General features: G+C 51.3%; 1 protein-coding gene across 3 annotated transcripts in view; it reads left to right on the top strand.

The window, feature by feature from the left end:
* The first annotated feature begins 493 nt into the window (after positions 1–493).
* The window catches only part of MARCHF2 (membrane associated ring-CH-type finger 2), a 31,816-nt gene continuing 10,025 nt past the window's right edge, over positions 494–22,284 (top strand). Inside the window, exons 1-3 of one of the 3 annotated variants that reach the window (XM_051810757.1) lie at positions 494–554; positions 12,748–12,967; positions 16,447–16,642. In XM_051810757.1, coding sequence (XP_051666717.1) covers positions 12,792–12,967; positions 16,447–16,642 — 372 coding nt within the window. In that variant the 5' untranslated portion in view covers positions 494–554; positions 12,748–12,791. Of the gene's footprint in view, positions 555–1,152; positions 8,930–12,747; positions 12,968–16,446; positions 16,643–22,284 lie in introns of those variants that run through there. The other 2 variants (XM_051810756.1, XM_051810755.1) reach the window with 2 other exon arrangements.

Here is a 22,284-nt window from a genome sequence, read left to right on the forward strand (position 1 = left end):
CTGTGGAAGAAGAAGGTGGGGATGGAATTCCGGACCTCCAGAGGCCGAGCGCCGGGTCCGGAGGGCTCTTCCCCCGGGGGCTCGGCGGGGGCCGGAGGAGGCGGCTCTGGGGGCTCGGGGCTCTGGGGGCTCCGGGCTCTGGGGGCTCGGGGCTCTGGGGGCTCGGGGCTCTGGGGGCTCGGGGCTCTGGGGGCTCCGGGCTCGGGGCTCCGCGGGCCGGGCGGGGCCGGGGCCGGGCGGGTCCCCCGGCGCTGAGGGGGCTCGGCCGGGGGCGGGGCCTCAGCGAGGGGGCGTGGCCTCGTGTGGGGAGGGCGGGGCCCCGGCCCGGGGCGGGGCTCGTTCGCCCTCGCCATTGGCCACCGCCTGTTGCCAGCCGGGGTCACGTTGTGACGCCAGCGGGTTCCCCGCAGCCCATTGGGCGCTCCGGGCGTGGCGTCACTCGGGGCGCGGGCGGGGATTGGCGGGGGGCGCGAGGGGGCGGGGCCAGGGCGGCCGCCGCAGCCGGCGCTGGGGCGGCGCGCGCCGCGCGGAGGGGCCGCGGGCCGGGAGCGCAGGTACCGGGGGGCGGGGGGGGGCTCCGGGGCGGCCGGGCCGGCACCGCGGCCCTGCTCCGCTCCACTCCGCTCCGCTCCCGGCCGCGGCGTCCCGAGGCCGGGCCGAGGCGTGCAGGCCGCTGTTCCGGGGGCCCGGGAGCCCTGACAGCCCGCCCGGTGTGCCCGGCGTGTGACGCCGCCCGTGCTCGGGAGTCGGAGCCGCAGCGCGGGGCTCGGGGCCTGTCCCGGGGAGCAGCTGCCGCCGGTCCGGGCTGCGCCGGGTCCGCCGAGCGCCTGAGCCGCGGCCCTTCCCCTCGGGCGGGGCGGGGCCGGGCCGGGCTAGGCCGGCACCGTCCCCCGGGAGCGCCGGGGGTGTCGCGCACGGACATCGCCGCAGGTTCGGGGAAGCGGCGTTCGCTCCTCAGGCTCCTTTCCCCCGGGTCTAAGCCCTTGTCAGGAAAAGGTTCCGTTGCCGGCGGGCTGCCCTGCCCGTTTTTTCTCAGCTTTTGCAGCGTTCCGGTGCCCGTTTGTGACCCCGGCGCTGTGTGCACGGGCGCGCTGCCTTGCGGAGCTTGGTACAGAGCTCTCCCCAGAGAATGGGCTCAGTGTCACAGCACGGCTGAAGAGGCTGCTGCAGTTGTGTGTTGGGGCACCAGCTGCCTTCCTCCTGGTGTGAGCTTAGAGTTTGTGATGGACTTTCCGCAAACTGAGTCTCTCTGTCTTACTTAGGACAGTTTTCGTGAGCCAGCTCTCTGTGACAGAGGCCAGAACTGCTGGTTTGTCGGATTTGTCCGAGGGACGAGCCTGTGACTCGTGTACAGGAGGATGAGTGTGTGACAGAAACACACGGGAGGTGTTTTTGTCACGGTCTCAAACACGGGCTCTTGTTGTATGAGCGTGTTCTTGATCTGGTGGGGAGACCAAGATTAAAGACTGAGAAGCTGTGCGATGGCCTTGGGGGTCCTGTGTGCACTCAGTACCCACAGAAATAGTGCCACCAAGGTGTGGGGTGACACGTGGGGTGACACAGCTGTGCTGTGTGTGCTGCTGCCCCGAGCATAGTTCAGGCTGCTGCTGTGTGACTCAGCCTTCGGGAGGGAGCTGTGCAGAGCTGGGATTTTGCAGGCAGGCAGGTGGGGTGTCACTCAAGTCAGGGGTGATAGTAGCAAACTGGAAGTGTCGGGGTTATCCAGAGTTCCACTTGTTTGTTTTCAGTGCACCATCCCTGCAGTGTCCAGGGATGGGACTGTCCTGCCCTGCTGTGTGTGATGATCTGTCAGTGAGGATGTGCTTCTCATCCCACCCCATGCCCTTTATTTGCTTATCCCCAAGGGACTGTTTCTGTCCCTCTCTCAACCCTTCCTGTTACCAGCCCTCCTTTTCCCTGGGACTCTCATTCTCTTGCTCCGCTCTCCTTCCAGCAAGCATTTATCTCTGTGTTCTTCCCCTCTGACACAGTTTCTAGCACTTCCTTGGCCTTTTTCCAGGCCCTTGTTGAGAGTGCCTATGGTGCTGCTGTGGTTGTCCAGCTGTGATGGCTGTGGCCCATCCCCTTTGTCCCCCTGCTCCTGGGGACATCCAGCCCCTCTTGGCTGCCACTCACACGTGCACAGAGTAATCCTTTGAACAGCTGGACCTGAGTCTTGGCTTTCCAGGTGTTTGAACGCTTTTCTACATCTCCACAGGATTATGCAGGGACTGTTGGAAAGGCTGGCAGGGCCCTGTTTTCCAGGTGCATTTGAGGCTGTGATGGTGTGTCACCCCTCAGGAACAAGCTTGAAGGGAAAGGAGCTGGGACTCTAAAGTCGCTTTGTCACGTGCACTGTGACAGTGAATTTAATAACTCCAGAGGAGGACACAAGGTCTAACTACCCCCAAGCACGTGCTGGGGAGTGTTTCGGGCAGCCTGCACCAGTAAGGAAGTCTTAACTTTGCCAGGGGCAGACCAGGTGGCACAGGAAGGAGCCAAGTGAGAGCCTAATGTGTGTTCCACGGGCACTGAATGCCAGCTGTGAATCCGGGGCTGTCTATGCGTGGTTAGCTAATTAGCACCACTGGCAGTCTTTTAAGTGAAAACAGGAAAAAAAAAAAAAAGACATTGGAACTAATGTTCCTTGTTTTGGATGTGTTTGACTGCTCCTTTTTTTTTGGCTGTGGATTGCAGGAGGCTGCAGGGTGAGGTCACCCCGCGCCGGACGCCAAGGGGGCCATGCAGATGAGCAGGACTACAATGTACTGACTGTGAGCAGCTTCCGACAGAGTTCTTGCCTCCATGGGTGCTGGGAGAGGGCCTTTCCCCTTCTGGGTGATTGATGCTGGCCTGCATCAAGCAAGTGGCGGACATGATCTTTCCCTGGGAGGAAGTTAGTACAGTTTTTTTGGAACAGCATGACCAAAATCGAGATAAAATGCATCCAGCACAAGCTGGGCAAGCTGAGGCTGGGTATGTGCCCTGAGACTCTGTTAGTCCTGACTCTGTTAGTCCTGAGGTCCTCAGGATGTGACTCTGTAGTAGTTCTACAGGCAGAGGCACAAAGTAAAATGTGCATTTTGGAGCTTTTTTAATTATTGTTTAAAACATCCTGGCTTCTCACACTAACAAACACAGGAACTTTTCTTAGGAGATGAAGGGAGGAATCAGGCATCCTCAACTATAAACTGCAGAATGAGTTTATTTTTTCCCCTCTTGACTTTGACTCAGCTTCGGATATTTGGAGATTGCAGAGTTTCCGTTTCCAAACTGGTTTTTTTTCCCCCTGCAGATTAAAGTTTGAACTGGTGTGTCTCTTCTCCCTCACAGTCCAGTTTACTCTGGTTAACTTATGCTTCTGCCTGCCCTTAGCTCACACCCTTCCCACGAGAGAGGAGCGGTCTCTGTTGCTGGCGCTTGTCCCCGTGGAAGCACCCTGAGAACATCTCAGAGAGTGAGCCCTGAGCTCACGGTGTCTGTGAGGTCCAGGACAGGCCATGGGGCACGTTTCTGTGAAGGAAACAAGCACAGCACCAAAGCAGCGTGAAGGGTAGGCGAGTGTCTCGGTGAAGTTCGTGTACAGTAGGTTTCTCCAGTGGTAAAAACAACAGTGGTAAAAACAAACAAATCTGTGCTGAGGCACAGTTTGTGGCTTACCAAGACAGTTCATGTCATGCACGTGAGCAGCACCTCCCCAGGCCTGGCTGGGTCTCTCCCCAGCTCCGACTGCAGCTCCCATTCCCCAGGAGGTGCTGTCGTGCTCTTTGTGCCATGTTTGCTGTAATTACACCAGGTCAGCTCCAACTCATCAGCAACACAGCAGCAACACAGCCCTGCTGGGAGAGGTGCTTTGGGAGAGCACTCAGGTGCTTGTCCTGCCTGGCAAAAGCAGAGAAGTCGCTTCTTACGGATTTGTGCACCTTCCCTGGGTGTGGAATGAGCCTCTCCCACTGTGAGTTACAGGGTGGGAGAGCCCTAAGCACTGGTGGTGAAGTGCAGAACAGTAGAGTCCTGAAGGCAGGGACTGATCCCTGTGTGTCCTCCAGTGAAGGGAGCAGCCTGACAGGAGCTGCCCTGACCTGCAGCTCTTCCTACCCATCAGCTGTGCAAATGCCTTCCTTGACCCAGGCCTCTCTCAGGCGAGCAGTGTTACAGTTTGGAATCTCATTTGTCCCCGTTTTCAATTAAAATAGGCATTTGTGAGTTTTCTTCCAAGTTTTATGTAGCAATTATGACTAAACTTTTCAATTCCTGATAGAGCCCGAGATGATTATGTGTGGTTAACCTCAAGGACAGAGGTGCTGTAGCTGCTCTTGCAGTTTTAATCAGCTGTCATGAAACCAGTGATAGACTGAAGGAAACGTTCCCCTCCTGTTCCCAAAAAGAGGGAACGAGGGGCAAGAAGCAGCATTGGCTTGGCAAATATAAGTACAAACAAATCAAACCTACTATCTAAAAGCATTTCTCTGCAAAAAGGGGAATGCACCAAGCTCGTGCAGTCTTGACTTTAACACTAATTCCTTTAAAGCTTTGAGAGCCTGAGTCCTGTTTCAGCTGAAACCTGCTTGGGGTTAGATTTGAGAGTGGTGGGAGGGAAAACTACAATTCCAGACTGTTCTTAATTTATTTCCTCCCAGTTTTTCTTGTACTTCCCTGCAGACAAATCAGTCAAGGCCTGTGTCCAGAAGAAGTAGAAATGCAGCCTAAGCAAAACGTTGCAAACTGAACTGGAGTGTTGCAGCCTGGATACCAGTTGTGGAGTTTCACTTAAGGATTGAGGAGGGAACTTGTAGCGGTAAGGAGTGGGCAGAAGGGAGACAGTGGTGCACTTGGCTGGGATCAGTGAATCCTCCTCTCTGGCTGACCATGGGGGTGCTCTCAGCTGGTGCCCACTTTGGAGCTCTCCACGGTGGCATGATGGGTCACAGCTGCCTTTGGTGCTGCCTTTGCTGGAAAACTCCTTGAAGTGTGGGTGTGCTGAAGAGATTTGTAATATAGCTAGGTTGAAAAATAGAAATAGTCAAGTTAAACTCCAGATCAGATGCCTGTTGGGAGCTGAGTGTGCTGCCTGGTGTGGAGGGGTGGTTGCTCTGAGCAGGCAGTGAGCAGGGCTGCTGCGTGCTGGCCGTTTGTTCCAGCTCCAGTTTTTCTCCAAGCAGAGTGTTGTTATTTGTACAACCCAGGAGGAAAACACTGAGGAAAATGCAAGTTCTTTCTGACATGGGATTCCTGATCCTGAAATAACATTTTGCATCCTCCTGGGTCGTGCCCTCCCAGGGACTGATGGGTCCAGCGCTGTGTGGGCACCGCAGTCTCGATCTGGTGCATGTGGAACTGCTGCACTAAAATTCTGTTTCCTGATGGATTACCCAGAGCTGGAAAATCCATTTCTTCTGACTAAACTGAAACTGCCTGGCAAGTGACTGGGCAGGACTGGGGAGCTCTGGCCTTGCTGCAGAGGCTGCCTCTCTTTAAAGAGGAGCTCGCTGAAGTGATAGCGCTGGGAAGCAGAAGTGTCTTTGTGCTGCTGGTGTTTTGGTAGAGGACGTGGGTGTAAGATGTGAGAGGCCACGTGGCTCTGGTGCCTCCAGCAGGGCAGGGATGTGCTTGTGTCTGCTGGGCTGGCTGTTGTCCCCACTGATGGGTAGCACCCTGCAAGCAGTGCTTGGTGGGCATGATAACTCATTCCACCCCGCTCCCTGATTCATGATTTCAGTAAAACTTTCAAACCTTACTAATGCATCTTTCTTTCCCTTCAGAAAGAGAGTGATAAAATGCAGAAGGAGTTGGGTGCTGGGTCTGTGTAGTTGGATTATGTGGTGAGTTGTGCTGCTATTCACCTCTAAAAGCTGATGACTTTTGAAATCCTCGGAGGAGCCGCAGGTGTTTCTCACATCCCAGCTGGTTTTCAGTTGTTTCCTCATGGAACTTGTATTCACATGGCTGAATTTTGTTTGGAGATACCCTCTGCAAAGAATTTTCTTCTAGTGTTGCAGTTTGGATTTCCAGATGTTGGTAATTAAAGTGCAGTAAACTTTCCTTTCATACGGCCTTGTGGCAGATAAAGAGCCTTGGAAGATCTGAGATGACTTTGTTCATTTTGGCATTCCAGCTGTAATGCACAGCCTGATCTTCCCCAAGCACAGCAAGAAAAAAAAATCATCCTTTAGGCTTCTCCTTTTTATACTGATTTTTTTTCTGAGCATGTGAGTTTGAACCTGCTTCTTTTTGAATATTGAGTAACTTTGTTATTTATTAGGCAACAATCTTCTAGAAGAAAATTGGGTTGAAAAACAGTGGGGTGAACACCATGATAGGTACCTCAAACTCAGGGGTGATAGGAGCCCTGTTGTGTCACAGCTCTGCTGTGCCCACACAAGATCTTGTTTGAAAATCAGGGGTCCCTCCTGCTGGATCTTTGCCAGCCCATCATTTCCAGTGCTGCAAGATGTGGAGATGAAGTGAAGCTACTGCAGATGTCGATCCAATATTGCTGAGTTTTGGAGAGGAGGGATGTGCATGGATGCAGGCTTTGGAAAACAAGTTATTGATCACCAAGACTTGCTGCAGTGTTTTTTTGCCAATGGGGAACAGCAGTCAGATCCTGGCACTGTGTCTCTTTGGAAAAAAATGGAAGACTGTCTCTTCATCTGTGTCTGGAAAACAAACCCATTTACCATCAGACCATAACAATAATCAAGACTCAGAGAGCTTCTAGAATATGCCTAGATAGTGGATGGGGATCGAGAAGTTGTGATTGTTTGTCCCCAGCAGCAGCCAGTGAGTGAAGGCTGGTGCTGGGCTGTGTCACTGGGACAGTGGAGGGGCAACCGAGCCAGTCGCTGGCCGTGGCCATGTACAAGTGTGGCAAATGCAGGAGTCCAAAAACACTGCATCCTCGAAGCCTGTGACCTCCTCCTGGGTGCTACAGGGTTAGACTGGGAGCATGTTATGGGCATTGTAAACTCAGCCCCAGGGGCGAGGCAGGGGAGGTTCTGTGGGTGCAGCAGGGCTTCACCTCTCTCAGCCCTGAGCTTTGGCTGTTGAAGGTGTAGGAGGAGGTTCCTGGTGTGAAGCTTTATCAGAAGGTTCACAAGCTCCCAGAATGTTGTCCCTTGATTGTTTTGTTCTCGTGCTTTTTTGGGCTTTGTTTTGTTTTGAGCCCATGGTCAGGGCTGTCCCCTGGCTCTCTGATCCACAGCATTGCTCTGCTGGCACTGTCTGAAGTGCAAGTTAAGGCTGAAGTTTTTACAGCACCTCCTTTAGCTGCAATGGCCAACCAAATGTTGCAGGCAGGGCAGGAAATTGAGGAGCTGCTGGGGAGTGAAATGCTTTCCTGTGTGCTGTTTACCAAATTTTAAAATGCTTTAGAAGCTGTTGTGTGGCATCAGATCTTATTTTAAGTGTTGGGTGATATGCCATAAAATGCTGTCTCACTTTTCTCACTGAACAGGGCTCCTTGCACCCTGACTTTAGGACTTTGTGTTCTGGTGACTTCTGAGCATAGGACTGACAAGATTTCTTCACAAGCCCTGGGCAATGGGCGAGTTGCTGATGGGTCAAGTGTGGTCAGATCCTGTGCTGGCTTTCTGGGTACTTTTAAGGTGTTCCACAGCAGACCTGCAGGGTAACTTCGAGGAGTCAGCTGATAAATAAAATCGTGTACTTTTAAATAAAGAAGAAAATAATGCTGTGGTTTTCAACTTTCAGCAAGAGAGCGTATTTAAACAAACAAAACTGAAAACAAAGCCCTGCAGCAATTTGGGATGGGTTCTTGGGGTTTTTTAGTTGTTTGTTGTTTTTTTTTCTTTAAAGTAATCCACTTATGCAGCCTTTCAACAGTAACAGGGAGCACTTCAGGCCACTCATAGCATCCCACTCTTGTATCTCTGGTGGCAGTGTCTCAGGTGTGTAATGTGCATTTTAGCTGGGTGAGACAGGGTGTGTGGGAGCAGGTGCTTAGATGTGTGGAGAAAGCAATTCTTTTTGTCTCCCTCAAGATGTGTTCAGATGGTTGTAGGGCTCAGGGTTTGGGGTAATGCAGTTTTTGGGGTGAAAAGGAAAGCACTGATGTTTGGAAATGCCCTTTAGCACCTGAAAACCTTCGGTTTGCTGGTGACATTTGCAGGACCATATGATGAGAAGACTCAGTGTCTGTGTGCCCAAATTGGCTAAAAGGGCTTTGGAAAGCAGGCTGGGTGGCCTTGCAGCCAGGATCAAACATCAGCTCACGTGAGCAGCAGTCGGAGCACTGATCTGCAGTCAGTCAGTGGGTCACGAGATAAATTAAAAAAAAAAAAAAGTCCTTGTGTACAGATGGGTGGGTTACGTTGGCAACACAACTTGTTTATCTCTGATGTGGCACTGTTGGTGAGGTGCCAGGCCTTGCTTACAGTAATCAGGGAAATGGGTTGCTCAGGAACAGACTCGGGTGGTGCGTTGGGTGTTTTTCTTGGTGGAGGTGTCCGGGGAAGCCGGTCTGCCCAGGAGCTGAGGTGTGCACACTGCACCCAGAGAAGGTGGAGCTGGTTCCAGTTCCAGTTTGCTCTGGATCCAGTCAAAGCCTCAGAATTGCTCCAGGGCTTTACACTGGTTGGGATATTCATCACTGGACAGGCTGTGAGGAGCAGCAGAGCAGAGCCACGACCTGCACCTTCCCCACTGCTGCCACTGACTGACTGCAGCCTTCCCTCTTGTCTTTCCCACCTTGACTGTGCTTCTCCCACTGTGGCTTTGATCCAGGTGTTCATCTGCTCTGCTGTGGTTTCCCTGTATGGGAGAAATAACTTGTTTTATCCATCTGCAAAGTCTAAATACGGAGAACAGAGCTGGGGGACCCTTTAGCTCCTTGACTCCTGCTTGTTCCCGCTGGGCACATCTCCTGGGTGGAGGGCGCTGGTCCAACCTGATCTCTGCAGTCTTTTGAGTGAGTTTTGCCCCCCTGTTGCCCTTTGGATGATACAAACTGGATTATATATGTTGTTGAGGGGACTGATGAGGGGGAATCTCTTGCTGGCCTGCTCCACATGAGCCATGGAGCAGGATCCCACAGCAGCACCCTGGTCTCTGCCTTGGAGCAGCGATGGAGTACGAGCTGCTCTTTGAGGAACTGGCTCGTTTCGCTGCACGTGTTTGAGTTTTGGAGTCCTGGTGCAGGACTCCTTCTTCTGAGCCAATTTTCCACAAACGGGGTTTGTTTTTCTTCAGTTGGAGTAATATTTACAAACTCAGCCCTTTATATCCTGGGTCTGCTCGGAAGCTGAGGATACAAAATGTTGCTGAGAAGAGACTTCCGATTTATTTGATCATGTCTAACTGTGGCAGCAGAGGAGGTACTGATAATAAACCTAGTGTCTTGAAGGCTTTTTTATTTTTTTTTTAATGTGAAAAAGAAATGTATCCCGAAAGAATGGGCTCAGAAATCCCAGGTGCTTAGAAAAAAACAGTGTGTGGTTCAAACCAGCTGTTTGGATCTTGTTTCTCTCTCCAGGATTTTGGCATTTCTGCTGTAAGTGGAGCTTGGGAAAGGTCTGGAGCACAAGTCTGATGAGGGGTGGCTGAGGGAGCTGGGGGGTTCAGAAAAGGAGGCTCAGGGGGACCTTCTTGCTGTCTAAAACTCCCTGAAAGGAGGGTGCAGCCAGGTGGGGATCAGTAACTTCTCCCAGTTAACAAGTGGCAGGATGAGAGGAAATGATCTCAGGCTCTGCTGGGGAGGTTTAGGTTGAAAAAATTTCTTCATAGGAAGGGTGGTCAGGCAGTGGCACAGGCTGCCCAGGGCAGTGGTGGAGTTGCCATCTCTTGAGGGATTTCAAAGATGTGTGGATGTGGCCCCTGGGGACAGGGGTTAGTGGTGGCCTTGGCAGTGCTGGGGGAACAGTTGGATTGGTGATCTGAGAGGGCTTTTCCAGCCTGAAGGATTCTGTGAACGTTGGGTTTGGGTTGGATGAGCTGCTGACAGCTGTGAGGGAAGGCTGTGTGTCGATGAGCTGATCCTTCAGGGAGCCAGGCTGGGGACTGGCTTGACTGTACACTGTGGGATGGGGATGGAACCAGAATCTGAGTGCACTGCAGATGTCATCTCTGGATTTCAGTTACTTCTTCTCTAACTGTGTCCATGAAAATCCTGCTGCTTTTCCTTTGTATTCACTGAGTGCTGTGAGTCAGGTATTAGAGCAGTGACTTCAGGTTCTCCCCTGGGATGGACCCCAACAAGGAATTTGGGATTCCAAATAACCTGTGACAGAAACCCGCGTGTTTGCTGAAGAAAGGCAGGGTGGCCCTTCCCTTCCAGCCTGAACAGGGCTGCCAGGGCAAGGCCATGGGGCTGCCTGTGTCTGTCAGATGTGGAGCACAAAGAGCCTCAGTGTAAATACTCCCAGGACACAGGCAGTGAGGGCAGTTTTATTCCAATACACAAAATGGCCCTTTTTCCTCTGCACTTAGAAATAAACAACGTTTTGGCCGAACAAATGGAACAGACCTTTTTATTAAAAACATATATCCTTTCATGCCTGAGTCAGTAAGAGGTTGTTAAAACTGAAATAACTCCTTAACTTGTAGAGCAGCTGACTTAAGTCATTCCAACAGCATTTGTCATCTTGGTTCTTGCTCCTTAAAGTTGGAGTGTTTGTAGCCTTTTTTTTTTAAAGAGGAGAGCAATAAGAAAAGTGGCTCTAACCCTGTGTGCTCTTTGCACAGGTGGAGAGAGAGGCTGAATCTGTGAAGTTAATTTTTAGGTTGATGAAAAGATTCACATTTGTTTGGATGGGGATTGACCTGCCCACAAGCTCAAGCTTATTCCTGTTCAGGTGCAGAGGAAGGATTACAGATAGTTATCAAGAGCAGCTTTAATAAAGAAATTAGAAAGTCTTCTATTAGAAATTAGAAAATATTCTGTAAAATGAGGGGGTGCTACCAAAGTTGGCATCTGGTGCTGAGACACCACTGAAGGGCTCTCTCCCTCTTGAACATGTGTACATGAAGGAAGCCATCCTGACAGATGAAGGCCTTGGTTGTGTGAGAATTTCTTGATTTCCAAGACGGGAAAAAACCCTTGTGCTTACCCAAGTCAGTGTGCTCAGGGCTGCAGGGGTCACATTCTTGTATTGGCTTTTTGTTTTCTTCTTCTGTAGTGTGGCCAAGCCTCCAACCAGGAAGAAGCCCTTATTTTCTTTAGCTATTTTAGTTTGATTTTGGCTTAGTTAAACCTGACAGAACTGTAGTTTCATGGGAACGTTTGACTCCTGTCGTGCACAGACATCTCTAAACAAAAGACCCTTTCCTTGGATGGGATGGTGAAGGTTTGTTTGCCTGCTCCTACCTCCAGGAGACAGAGACTGCAGATTCCCCCCCTCCTGAATTTAACAAACTTAATTCTTTTCATATTTCTTCTTTGGAATTGGAGTTATTTTATTTCAGGCTTCCCCCTCCCCTCCCCCCCAGACCTTTTATCCTTTTCATTACTTTCATTTGAACTTCTTTTGTGGATTTATTTCTTTCTTGAAGTCCAGCCACCAGGATGAGACAGCATTCCAGCTCTGATCCCAGCAGTGCTGGCGCACAGGGATTACTGTGCCTGCCTTACATAAGGCAGTCCTGTTTACAGACACAGGGATTTTGGTTTTACCAGCAGTACGATGTTGTTGGCTTGTGTTCAGCTTGTGACTCACTGTAACCCCAGCCCTTTATTTCTGCACAGCTGCCTCTCAGGGACCAGGCTAAAGACAATTGGAGAAAAAGGGATTTTTCTGAATCTGCAGAGCATTCCTGTCTTTGGGGGTGAGGTATCCCCTGCCAGGGAGGAACTCTGCTGTTGCTGGCAGCTTGGGCGAGCTGCTGCCTTCCCTCAAAGGCAGAGAGCTCTCCTGTCCACATGTGGCTCATCACAGCCAGCTCCTGGTTTGCTGTGTTGGGCTTTTCTCTGCACCTTCTTCCTGATTCTTGCATTTGCTGTTTGATCCGTGCGTTCTCTTTGCTGGGTAAATCACAGACGTGCCAAAACCACGCTGGTGTGCTTTGCTGTTTGCATGTGGCTCTTGTAAAAGTCGTGGTTGGTCTGAGCAGCTGAAAGGGAAAGGGGACAAGCTGGACTGCTGCCCTTCCTTCCCAGAGAGCCCGGGGAACACTTTCAGTGCTTTTGGGAGGCTCAGACCCACACGTTCACTGTTGGGACAGACCGCAGGCAATGTGGAAATGTGTGCATTTCTGTAAAGAAATCTAAAAAAGGAAAATCAAAGATGAGGTGGGGGAGCCCTTTGGGCTTGGGTGGACTTTCAAGTGCTCAGAAAGCTCCTGAATGCAGCTGAGAAGGGCCTCCCTGAACCAAGCCATGCAAACAGGTTCGGGTACCTGTCCGGGTGAAACTTTGCTGCATTTACAGAGAGCATGAATATAAGTTTTCAGGACAACTCTAACCAGAACAGCACAGGCTCATGGGGCTTCTGGTCGCCTTCCCCACCTCTGCGTTGGCACATTTGGTTTGAAAGGCTCCATCAGGTTGAAGGGTGGGTGCCAGGAATTCTCTCCGAGAAAGGTAAATTTGCAATTCCGATCGTTAAGTTATGTAAGTGGAACATTTGGAGTCTTAATTTTATGGCAAGGCAGGCTCACAAAGCCTATTAAAGGGGACAGAAGGCTCCCAGGCCCCGTGGCTGTTGGGGCCCCGGGGTGCTGCCAGCCCGAGGAGGGTGGTGAGGGGCTGGGCTCTGCGGGGTGCTGGCTCTGACCGTGGTGCCGTTCCCGCAGGTCTCCCCGGTGCCGGTCCCGGGACAGAGGGGCCCGGAGCTGCCATGACGACGGGCGACTGCTGCCACCTCCCCGGGTCCCTGTGCGACTGCCCGGGCAGCGCTGCCCTCGCCAAGTCGGTGGAGGACTCGGACATCGGGCGCCCGCAGTACATCACCCAGGTCACCGCCAAGGACGGGCGGCTCCTCTCCACCGTCATCAAGGCGCTGGGCGCCCAGAGGTGAGGCTGCTGCAGGGACAGGGCTTGGCGTGGCCATGGCTGGGGCTCTTCCCCTCTTTTGGTGGCTCTAGGGGTAGAGGGAGGCAGCAGAGTCTTGTTTTGTGGAGGAGTTTGTTGAGGGGGCTAACTCTGAGTGAGCCGGATGCTTCCCTGGCCTGTGCTCCGTGCGGAGCTCACACAGCCCCGAGTGCTGGTGGACTGGGAGTTGTGTGTTCACTGAAGCCCCAGAGCTGTGGCTGCTCTGGGTGGGGGTGGCCCGGGTGGCCTCTCGCTGTGTGCCACTGCCATGTCCTCACAGGACAGCAGTGAAGGTGGTGCCGTGCTCGCAGGGCAGCGTGGCTGTTCATGGAGAAGACTGAAAGGCTGGAAGTGGAGCACAGCCCCTGCTCCAGGAAAGTCCACAGAGTAAAGGTGTGGTGTTGATCTACAGCCCCAGGGACAGGAGGGTGTTTGTGTTGCAGGAACTGCACGTCCAGCTGTTGCTGCAGGGAACACGTGGCAGCTTCACTGTTTCAGACACCTCCTGATGTGACTTCTTGTCATGTATTTTGAGCAGCTTCCAGAGCAGAGGACACTTGGCAGTACTGTTCAGTCCAGCTAGTGAGGACTGTCACATTCATGTTCACAAATCCTGTCTGAACAGCTGTTATTTTTTTTCAATTAATTTGGCCAGAAGTTGATGAGGTGTGAAAGTGGTGACTGCAGGGAAGGTGGATGAGAGTGGAGGCAAACATAACTGCTGCATCCAGCAAACCTGGAGCAGGCCAGTGAAAACGTGAGGGGAACTGGGCTTGCTCTCTGGCAGCAGACAGGCTGTGCAAGAAGTTCTTTAAACCCTTGGAACTTGTGGAGGTGTAATGCTTGTGTGGGAAAACTGCCTGGGAACACAGGTTAAAAGACCCCAACAGGATTCCTGATGTGTCTGTGTGGAGATCAGTTTGTTCCTTTTGGTGATAGTGGGTTTCAGTCCCTTCCTTGTCACCAGCACTTAGCACAGAGAAGCTGGGAGCACTGTGGCTACACTGGAATGTTGGATTAGTGATATGGTCTCTACAGCCTGCTGGAAAACTGTCTGAGAGTGCATCGTGTGGGAGGGTGACGGGGCCTCCACCCCCTCCAGATAGGAAGGAAGGAAAATGAAGTCTGATAAAGAGGGTTTTTTTCACACCACTGTCAGCAAATTTTTTCGTTCTGGATTGTTTATTGGTTATATTAATGTGCTGGAAATAGGAAACTTCTCAAACAGGAACAGAACAGATGAAATATCTTACAGATGCTTTTCTTAGGAAACGACAGAGCGTGAGAGCACTGGAGGCTCGGAGGGGTTGTCTGTCCCTGTCACTAAGGCTCTGTGTGCAGGCTGCACTTTGGTGGTTCTGGTACAGCACTTTATGGCAATAAATGTTACAGAATCATCAAATAATTCAAATTGGAAGGCAATTCTGTAGGACATCTGGTCCAGGCTCCTTTCAGAGAAAGAATGCTCAGCCTTTTCTGATGCAGTTTCCAGGGTCTCCGAGGATGGAGTTCCCACCACCTCCCCAGACTCCTGTTGTAGGGATCGTCCTGGCTGAGGAAGTGCCCTAAATAAAAGGGATGTGAAAAGGAGGAGAGGACATGGTTGGTGGTTCACCAGTGATGTTTAACAGAGAAGGGGATGGTGCTGTGGGTGTACATTGCTTCACAGCTCTAAATATGGGGAAAGGTCCAAGTGGGTTGAAACCTGCTAAACATTAAAAGTGGTAGAGATGTCCTGTGGTGCACCAAGACAGGAGTCTTGCTTTTCCCTTGGCGAGCTGATGTGCACTTCCTTGCTGGCTCTTCCCTTTCCTTCATGTCCCACCAACCTTTTCCCCCAGTGTGCTCCTTTTCCTTGAACTGTGCTTCCATGTCTCACTCTTGCTTTCTGTGCAAACTAACGGAAGTGGCCCTGCTGCTTTTGAAGGTTGCTAAGTGCTTGCTCTTACTGTTGTGTAGCAATCCCCCAAACTTCTGCAGTCGGGTGGGAGCTTTTGAAGTCAGAATAGTGGAGCGCGAACTGTGAGATGAGCTCAGTGTGGCTTTTGTTCTGGCAGCTATACATGGAAGAAGGTGATAGCTGATATTGTTCACCTGGATTTCAAGAAATAAAGATGTTCCTTTCTCAGCTTCTCTCCCACCCACAAATCTGAGCAGATACAGATGTGAGAGAACAGTTGTGTGAAAGAAACGGCTGGTTGGAAAGTGAGATACTGTGAGTGCCTGGTTCCCATGGTCCAGGGAACATTTTCTTCCTAAATGATATCAGTGGTGGGTAAAGAGTTGTACTGAACTGCTGAGAACAGAGAACTTTGGTGTCTAGAGCCATTTGAGGCTTCCCAGGGAGCCCAAAACATCTTCATCACGAGGCTGCTGAGAAACCTGTGCCTTGGGATGCCCCGTCCCTGTCGGTGTTCCAGGCCTCGTTGGCTGGGACTTTAAGCAACCTGGTGTAGTGGAAGGTGTAGCACTAATTGTCCACAGTCAGTGGTGCCAGTTGAAGGTGTGAGGAACATCTTGGGAACTGATGGGTGGTTGGAGTGCCATGAGCAGCACAGGCCTCCTGCAGGGAAGGTTGCAAGTGTCTCCGAATGCATTTGATACTTCTCTTGATAAGCATCTCTGGTGCTCTGAGTTCCCAAGAGAGCAGATCAAAGATATTTGTTTGAAACTTGTGGCCAAGGAGGGGTGAGAAGGGGTTGTTGCTGAAGCACCAAGGCATTTCTGCAGCCACTGGGAGGCTGAGTGGTTGGTGACCTGTGGAGAGGTGCCCATGGGACGCTGGGCAGTTCCTGTGCTGTGATGGGCAGAGGGTTTGTATGCTGAGAGATTAGTTTGAGTGGCTGCCTGCTGTGAAATATGTTGTGTCCTTGGAGAGCTGAGCTTCCAGGGTCAGTGTAGTTGGGTCTTTAGATAGTGCTGTTCCTTACCCAGTTCCTGTCAGCCCAGGGTGCAGAGCAGAGATGGGCCAAGAGTGGGTAGGTGATCCCATAAATGTGGCTCTGATTGCCAGACTCTGGAGTGGCTGCAGGTGGCTTTGGCTACTGTGGATCATCTGGCTTTGCTGTGGTCTTCTGGTTTTGTATCAGTGCTTCAGGCTTGGTGTTGGGTCTGGTGTCAGCCCCTGCCCACTGTGAGCAGAGCTGGAGGCTGTGGGACATGTGTGCTGCAGTGGATTCTGTGCCAGCAGAGCTGGCCAGGCTGATGTGCCAGCTTTCTTGGGTGTTGTGGTGTTCATCAACAGGGCTTCCTGATTTAACTGACCTAAAATGTCCTGGGCACCTCCATGGTTCCCCTGAGACTGGTTTCTTGCTGCAGCAGGCTCCTGGTGTGCTCTGCCACATGCTGCTTGCTGTGCATGTGCCTTTCTGGAGCTTGGTGGGACCAGGCACTACAGCTGTGTCGTTCTGCCTGCTCTGACCATGATTTCATTCTGTTTGTCTCTTGTTCTGCCTCTTCAGTGATGGTCCCATCTGTCGAATCTGTCATGAAGGTGGAAATGGGGAGGGACTGCTTTCCCCGTGTGACTGCACAGGAACACTGGGCACCGTGCACAAGAGCTGCCTGGAAAAATGGTTATCCTCCTCCAACACAAGTTACTGTGAGCTCTGCCACACAGAATTTGTTGTAGAGAGAAGACCAAGACCTTTGACAGAGGTACCACTTTCTTCCTGCTTCACTTTTATTTCCACATCATTTGAGAGAAAATGACTGATTGCCCTACTGTCCTTGTAGTTCCTGCTGTCTCCTCCTCCTCACAGTACTTTAGCACTCAGGATGAAGAATCTGGAGGGATGAAGTCTCTTGTCAGACCAAGAGATGTAGTTGCAAACATGCAGCAGTGATGTTTGGAGCAGCTCTTGCCCGTGGCCTCCTCATGCTGGCAGGGTGCAGGGCTGCACAAGCACCGTGCTTGTGGCTGTGCTTTAATGTCTGAGCATCAAAATGCTGATGTCACCACACAACTGACTCATAAATATTCTTTTTTTCCCCTCCTAGTTTTAATCTTATGTCACAGTGTTGCATTAGTGCAGCTCTTTTGCATGTGCCTTCCTTGTCGTGTTCTCTTCTGAAAAGTGAGATGTGATGATTGCTGATACTGTTCGTAAATACTTGTCTTCCCTTGGCTAATATTGGTGTGTGCTTCAAAGCCTTTGGGCCTTGCTCCTTCCTGCTGCTCTGTGCTCCTCCCTGTTGAAGGAGAAAGCAGGACGTGGCTCAGCTGGTCCTTGTGTTCCTCTTTGCACTGACTGTAGGGAGACCAGGATCCTGATGGGTCCATCAGCCTTCCAGAGCTGGAAAGTACAGCCCAGGCTCTGGCTGGTAGCTTGGGTTTTTTTTTTTGTCACAAGGCCCTCATCATTCCCCTGTTTAGGTGTGCTCACCTTCCAGACTTCCTTTGACCCCCAAAGTTTGTAGCAGCTGCCTGTAATGAAGGCCTTTACATATGGGGAACAAAGGCAGCTTGGACCGGGCTGTTGTCTGATCTCAGTTCAAGTGTACATCCCCAGAGAGGAATAAGTTAACCAGTGAGTTGTAAGGTTTGTTTCAGAAGAAGGTTTAATGTGTCTGAAATTGTGTGAGCTGTGTTGGCAGGTGAGCAGATGCTTTTTTATGGCTCCTGTTCCAGGCAGTGCTGCAGGACCATGTAGGAGGGTGTTGGTGGCACCTGAAGTCCGGCCTGGAAGATCAAAGCAAGGTCCTGCAGCCCTTGCACCCTGTTCAGTTCCCATTCAGTGCCTGTGGGCCTGCAGGCAGGCTCTCTCAGTGCCAGTGTGCTGCTGGCTTCTCTGGGGTGTTCCTTCAATGCAGTGTGAGACCTCAGAGAAGCACCAGTCTGCAGCTGGGCATTTACAGTTATCAGTTTTGGGAGCCCCCCAGTCCTGCAGCCACCAGCAGTGGGAGGAGTGGGAGGTCTGGGAGCTGATTGTTAACAACAGGCTTCTGTTACCTGTCAGCTGTTGGAGGTTTGTTGGGGACTGCCACCAAAGTGTGTGTGGTGGGGCAGGGGTTAATTCAGCTTTGTAGTAGTGACTGCTCTTGCCCACTTTCTCTTTCCCCTTGCTCCATCAGTTAGATCAAAACTGAGTCAGAACTGGAATTCTAATCTGCTTTTCCCACCTCCATTCACATTCTAGATGTTACTTCCTTTCTCTTCCCACCTCCCTCTGGAAACAATACCTGTCCCCTCCTTCTTCTAACAGTCCCCAGCTCTCCTCACTCTCCCATCTCCTCCCAGTGAGCCTTGGAGGGGAAAAAAGCCCACGACAAAAAAGCCCACCAACTGGGGAAGCATTCAAGCTTCAGTTTGCAAAATTGATATTAAGTTTTAGTAGTTGTTTAACTTACAGCTGACTGTTATGGACTTGACAGCCCCAGACAGGAGAAGGCTTTAGCCTACAGTGCTAACCCAAACCATGTATCCAGCAAAGCAATTTGTAAGAGCATTACCTTGGTGGTTACTGCTGTCAGGGTGTTACTGCTTCTCTCCCAGCTGCTGAAACATATAAAATGGCTCTTTGACCAATGTCTCTCAAATGGTTTCAGAGGTTGCAAAACAGTTTTAAAACATTTGGGAAGGGCTGTGTCTTGGCTTTGAGGACATGCTGCAGGCAAGCCCAGGGACAGTGAGCTTGCTGGGGCTTCCACGGGCCAAGTTATGAGTGCAAGTCTCAGATGTTTTGGCTTAGGAGCTGGTAAAGTATTCCTGCCCAGAAACAAACACGTGGGAGTGCCTTTAGCCATCACTCCCAGATGCTGTAGCACCTCGTAACAAGTATAGGCTTAGAGAACTGCACACTTGAATACCAGCTCAACAGCCAGTGTGTATTGGAGGAGTTTCTCCTGTGACACCTCCCTCCAGCAGGTATGAGGAGCTTGCTGGGAGAGTGGGACAGGGAAGTCATGGCTCCTCTGTGCACTGACTTGTCTGTACTCCAGGGTGGACAAGTGGGCAGCCCAGGACAATCAAATTTTAATTGCCATTGAAATTTTTGAAAAGTCCCTCTGGACTGGGGCCTGTAGGGGTGTGGTAACCAGCAAGGAGCCTGTGAGTGCTGAGAGGTGATGGGTGGGCAGCATTTAATGACCCTCAAACACAGGAGAACTGCCACTGTGTTTTCAGAGAGGAATAGACCCCTGGAGCCATTACTGCCAGCTGGCAAAGGCTTTGGGATACGAGTGATTTGTTACTTGTGGTGTTTGGGGACTGTTTGTGAGCACAGTGAAGGGGATGATCTGCCCTGTTGCAGTGTCTGCCGGGGGAACACCTTTCCTAAAGTGCTGTCAGTGCCTTCTGAGCTTGGAGCCTGGTAAGTCCCTGATGAAAAGTCACCAGGAACCTGGTGAGAGTGATCCCTGCTGCAGAACAGAGCCCAACATGCAGCTCACCATCATCATGCAGCCCCAGAGCAGTTCCTTTGCCACCAGTAAGGTTTTCCCTGGCTTGACCAGCAGCTTATAACCTGGTTTAATACATTCCATGGTAGCAGCCTGCTCTTGCCCTTTCCTAGGGGCCAGCAGTGCTTCCCAGCATGTGATGGAGTGCTGTGGCTCTGGCACCAGCTGTGCTGAGCCATGTGTGCTGTGGCTGCAGCACTCAGGTGTGCTGGGTGCTGTACAACAGCATGGGCACTGTGTGCCTGGCACACCACGACTGGAGGGCTCCTGCTAGAGCAGAATGGCTCACCTGGCTGGAAAGGCTGCCTGGTTTTGTTGTGTTACTTCCACCATGCTATAAAACCTCTGATCCTTCCCTGGAGTGTGGGGAAAGTGTCCTGGAGTTTGGTTTCTCATTTTCCTTGGGAGTTATTGCAGCCCCTCCGAGCTCCAATCTGTGCAGGTCAGAGGCAGTGACAGTGAGTGTGCTTCACCCCATGAGGTTTGTGGGGCTTTGTTCCCTGAGGGGTCAGTGACAGTGTGACTGCTTTGGGAAGCTCCCGCTGGCAGGGGCGGCTCTGCCCTTGGTGCAGCGCCCTTGGGAAGGAGCTGATAACCCCCTGGCCAGCTGGCTGATACTTTCCATTAATATCCTGCCTGCAGTCTGGTGCAATCTCATCCCCACACCAGAGCGGGCTGCAGCTCTTCACCAAATACTTTTGGGAAGTGTCATCCCCAAGTTGTTCATCTTGTTTCTGAGAAGAGGGCCAGGGAAGGACACTGCTTAGTCATTTAAAAATGTCACGGTTCCCTCAGCTGCCTTATCTGGGAAGTTCTCTGCCCCTTGGTTGTGGGGAGGGGTGGGGAGTGTTTTGAAACTTTGGGGGAAGTGATGCTCGTGGTGAGTGTGCTGATAAAAATCCTCTGCTCACCAAGTGAAGCTGGGAAGCCAGAACAGAAGTTAGGAGCAGAGGATAAATGGGATGGAGACTTGGACTGGGAATGATGCAGGAGCATGCTTTATGGCAGTGGTGTTGATGAAAGGGTTTGTCCCAGGTGTGACAGACTGTCCAAGCATCCTAGCTCTCTTTTGCTGTCACCTGGCCACAAGAGAACTCGGTGACCTGCTGGTGTTGGGCCTCACAGGAGAAAGCAGCTCTTGCTGTTTGCTCTGCCCTGTCCTACATTTCCAGTCTGGGGAGAGTTAGAGCTGCTTGTAGTGGCTGCAGCGGTCACTGGTCAGCAGAGCTGATCCCTGGGAAGGGACCATCAGCCCCATGGAGAACTGGCTCTGTCCATGTGCCTTTGAGGAGCCTTCAGGAGGAGAGGGGCTGAGGCTGACTGTGGACTGGCAGAGATGTTTTGGTGAGAGCTGGGGGGAAGCTCCATTGTCAAACTGAAGTGCTTCTGTGTAAGCTTCCTGATTTCTTGGAAGTCAGGAAACACCATGACCAAAATTGCCTTAGTTTTTATTTCAGGCCTCTGGTATATCTGCACTACAGTGTGCTCTTCATGGTCACAGGCTGTGTTTTCCAGGAGCAGTGCATGGGTGGGAGATGCTCACTAGCTAATTTTGTTTATCCCACTGTGTACTCTTGTGTCCCTGCTCACCAAGACCAAACTATTCATTTCCCACGGGCTTCTCTGGGCCACTTATTGCTATGACATCCAAGCACTTCACAAACATTAATTTAATTTTGCAGCCTCCTTAAGAGGGGGGAAGGTGTCAACCTTGTCCAGCATGGATTAAAGATAATTTCTTAATAGAATCGTAATTTTATTTTCTTTAAACAGCCATTTATTTGTGTTGTGGTTTTTTTCAATGTAAAAATAGTAACAGTGTTGGCTGCCAGTGTGCCTGACCTCTGAACCAGGAGTGGGGCACTTGTCTGAGCCCAGAGCCAGCTCTGGCAGCCACAGGCTGGCCCATGGGTGTGGGGGAAATATCTCCTGCAGTTCAACCTATTTCAGTTAATTTTTAACTAAGAAGTGGTTTGAAAACTAAAAAAAAAAAAAAACAAAACTATGAAATGCTTTTGTAAACTGTTGGGTTGTGAGATCGATGGGCTGAGCTCTTTTTAGGGGCATATTTTGGACCCCTGCAGGTGGTTGAGAGTCTATAGCCAGAAGAGCAGGATGCTGCCTGTGCTGTGAGAGGACAGAAGGCTTCTGCTCAACTCTGAAGTGGTCTCCAGCACAAGAGGGTTGTGGACTGGGGCTCTAGAGAGAGGAGCATGTCCCCAGCAGAGAACAAGATGGTCAAGCCTTGGAGAGGGATGGATTTCCAATACTTGATTTGGATGTTGGTTTAATGTGCATCCATATGTTTACAGGGAAGGGATCTGACTCCATGACACTCTAGCCAGCAGTGCTGGCACAGTCAAAAAGTGCAAGATACTTTCTGTGTTCCCTGGAAGACTTCAGCAGTCGATATTTAGGTTATGTGTTCAAACTATAAGTTGCAGCACACACAGCTTTCCTGGAGCAGGTAGTTTCCTCTTTGTTCTAATAACATCAAGCACAGAAAATGCCTGGTTACTGCTCCTCTTCCAGGAACATTTGCTGTCCAGACCATGGTAGAAGGAGGAGTACAGGTCTCTGGACATGAAAGATTGCTGCAGCTTGGACAGCTCTTTCTCCCAGGCTACAGGTGGGCACACAGTTCTCTAGGCAGGGTTGGGTTTATTTGCCCTAATGTTTCATGCCTTAAATTCGTCTCAGCCAAACCTTGTTCTTTAGAGTCCTGTAGGGAGAGAAGGAAACACCTCTTGTGATCATTTAATTGTTGCCTTCTTAGAAAACCTAAGTTAGGATGTGACAACTTGTCTGGAGGATCTTGCCTCCTCCTGGCACTGGGAGAACCAGGATAAGTGCTGTTACAGCAGTTTGTGTAGGAGTCAAAATATTCACCCACCTGCCCT

The sequence above is a fragment of the Manacus candei genome, unplaced genomic scaffold (assembly GCF_025592945.1).
Source record: "Manacus candei isolate 608988 ecotype Guabito, Panama unplaced genomic scaffold, ASM2559294v1 h1tg000078l, whole genome shotgun sequence".
NCBI lineage: Eukaryota > Metazoa > Chordata > Aves > Passeriformes > Pipridae > Manacus > Manacus candei.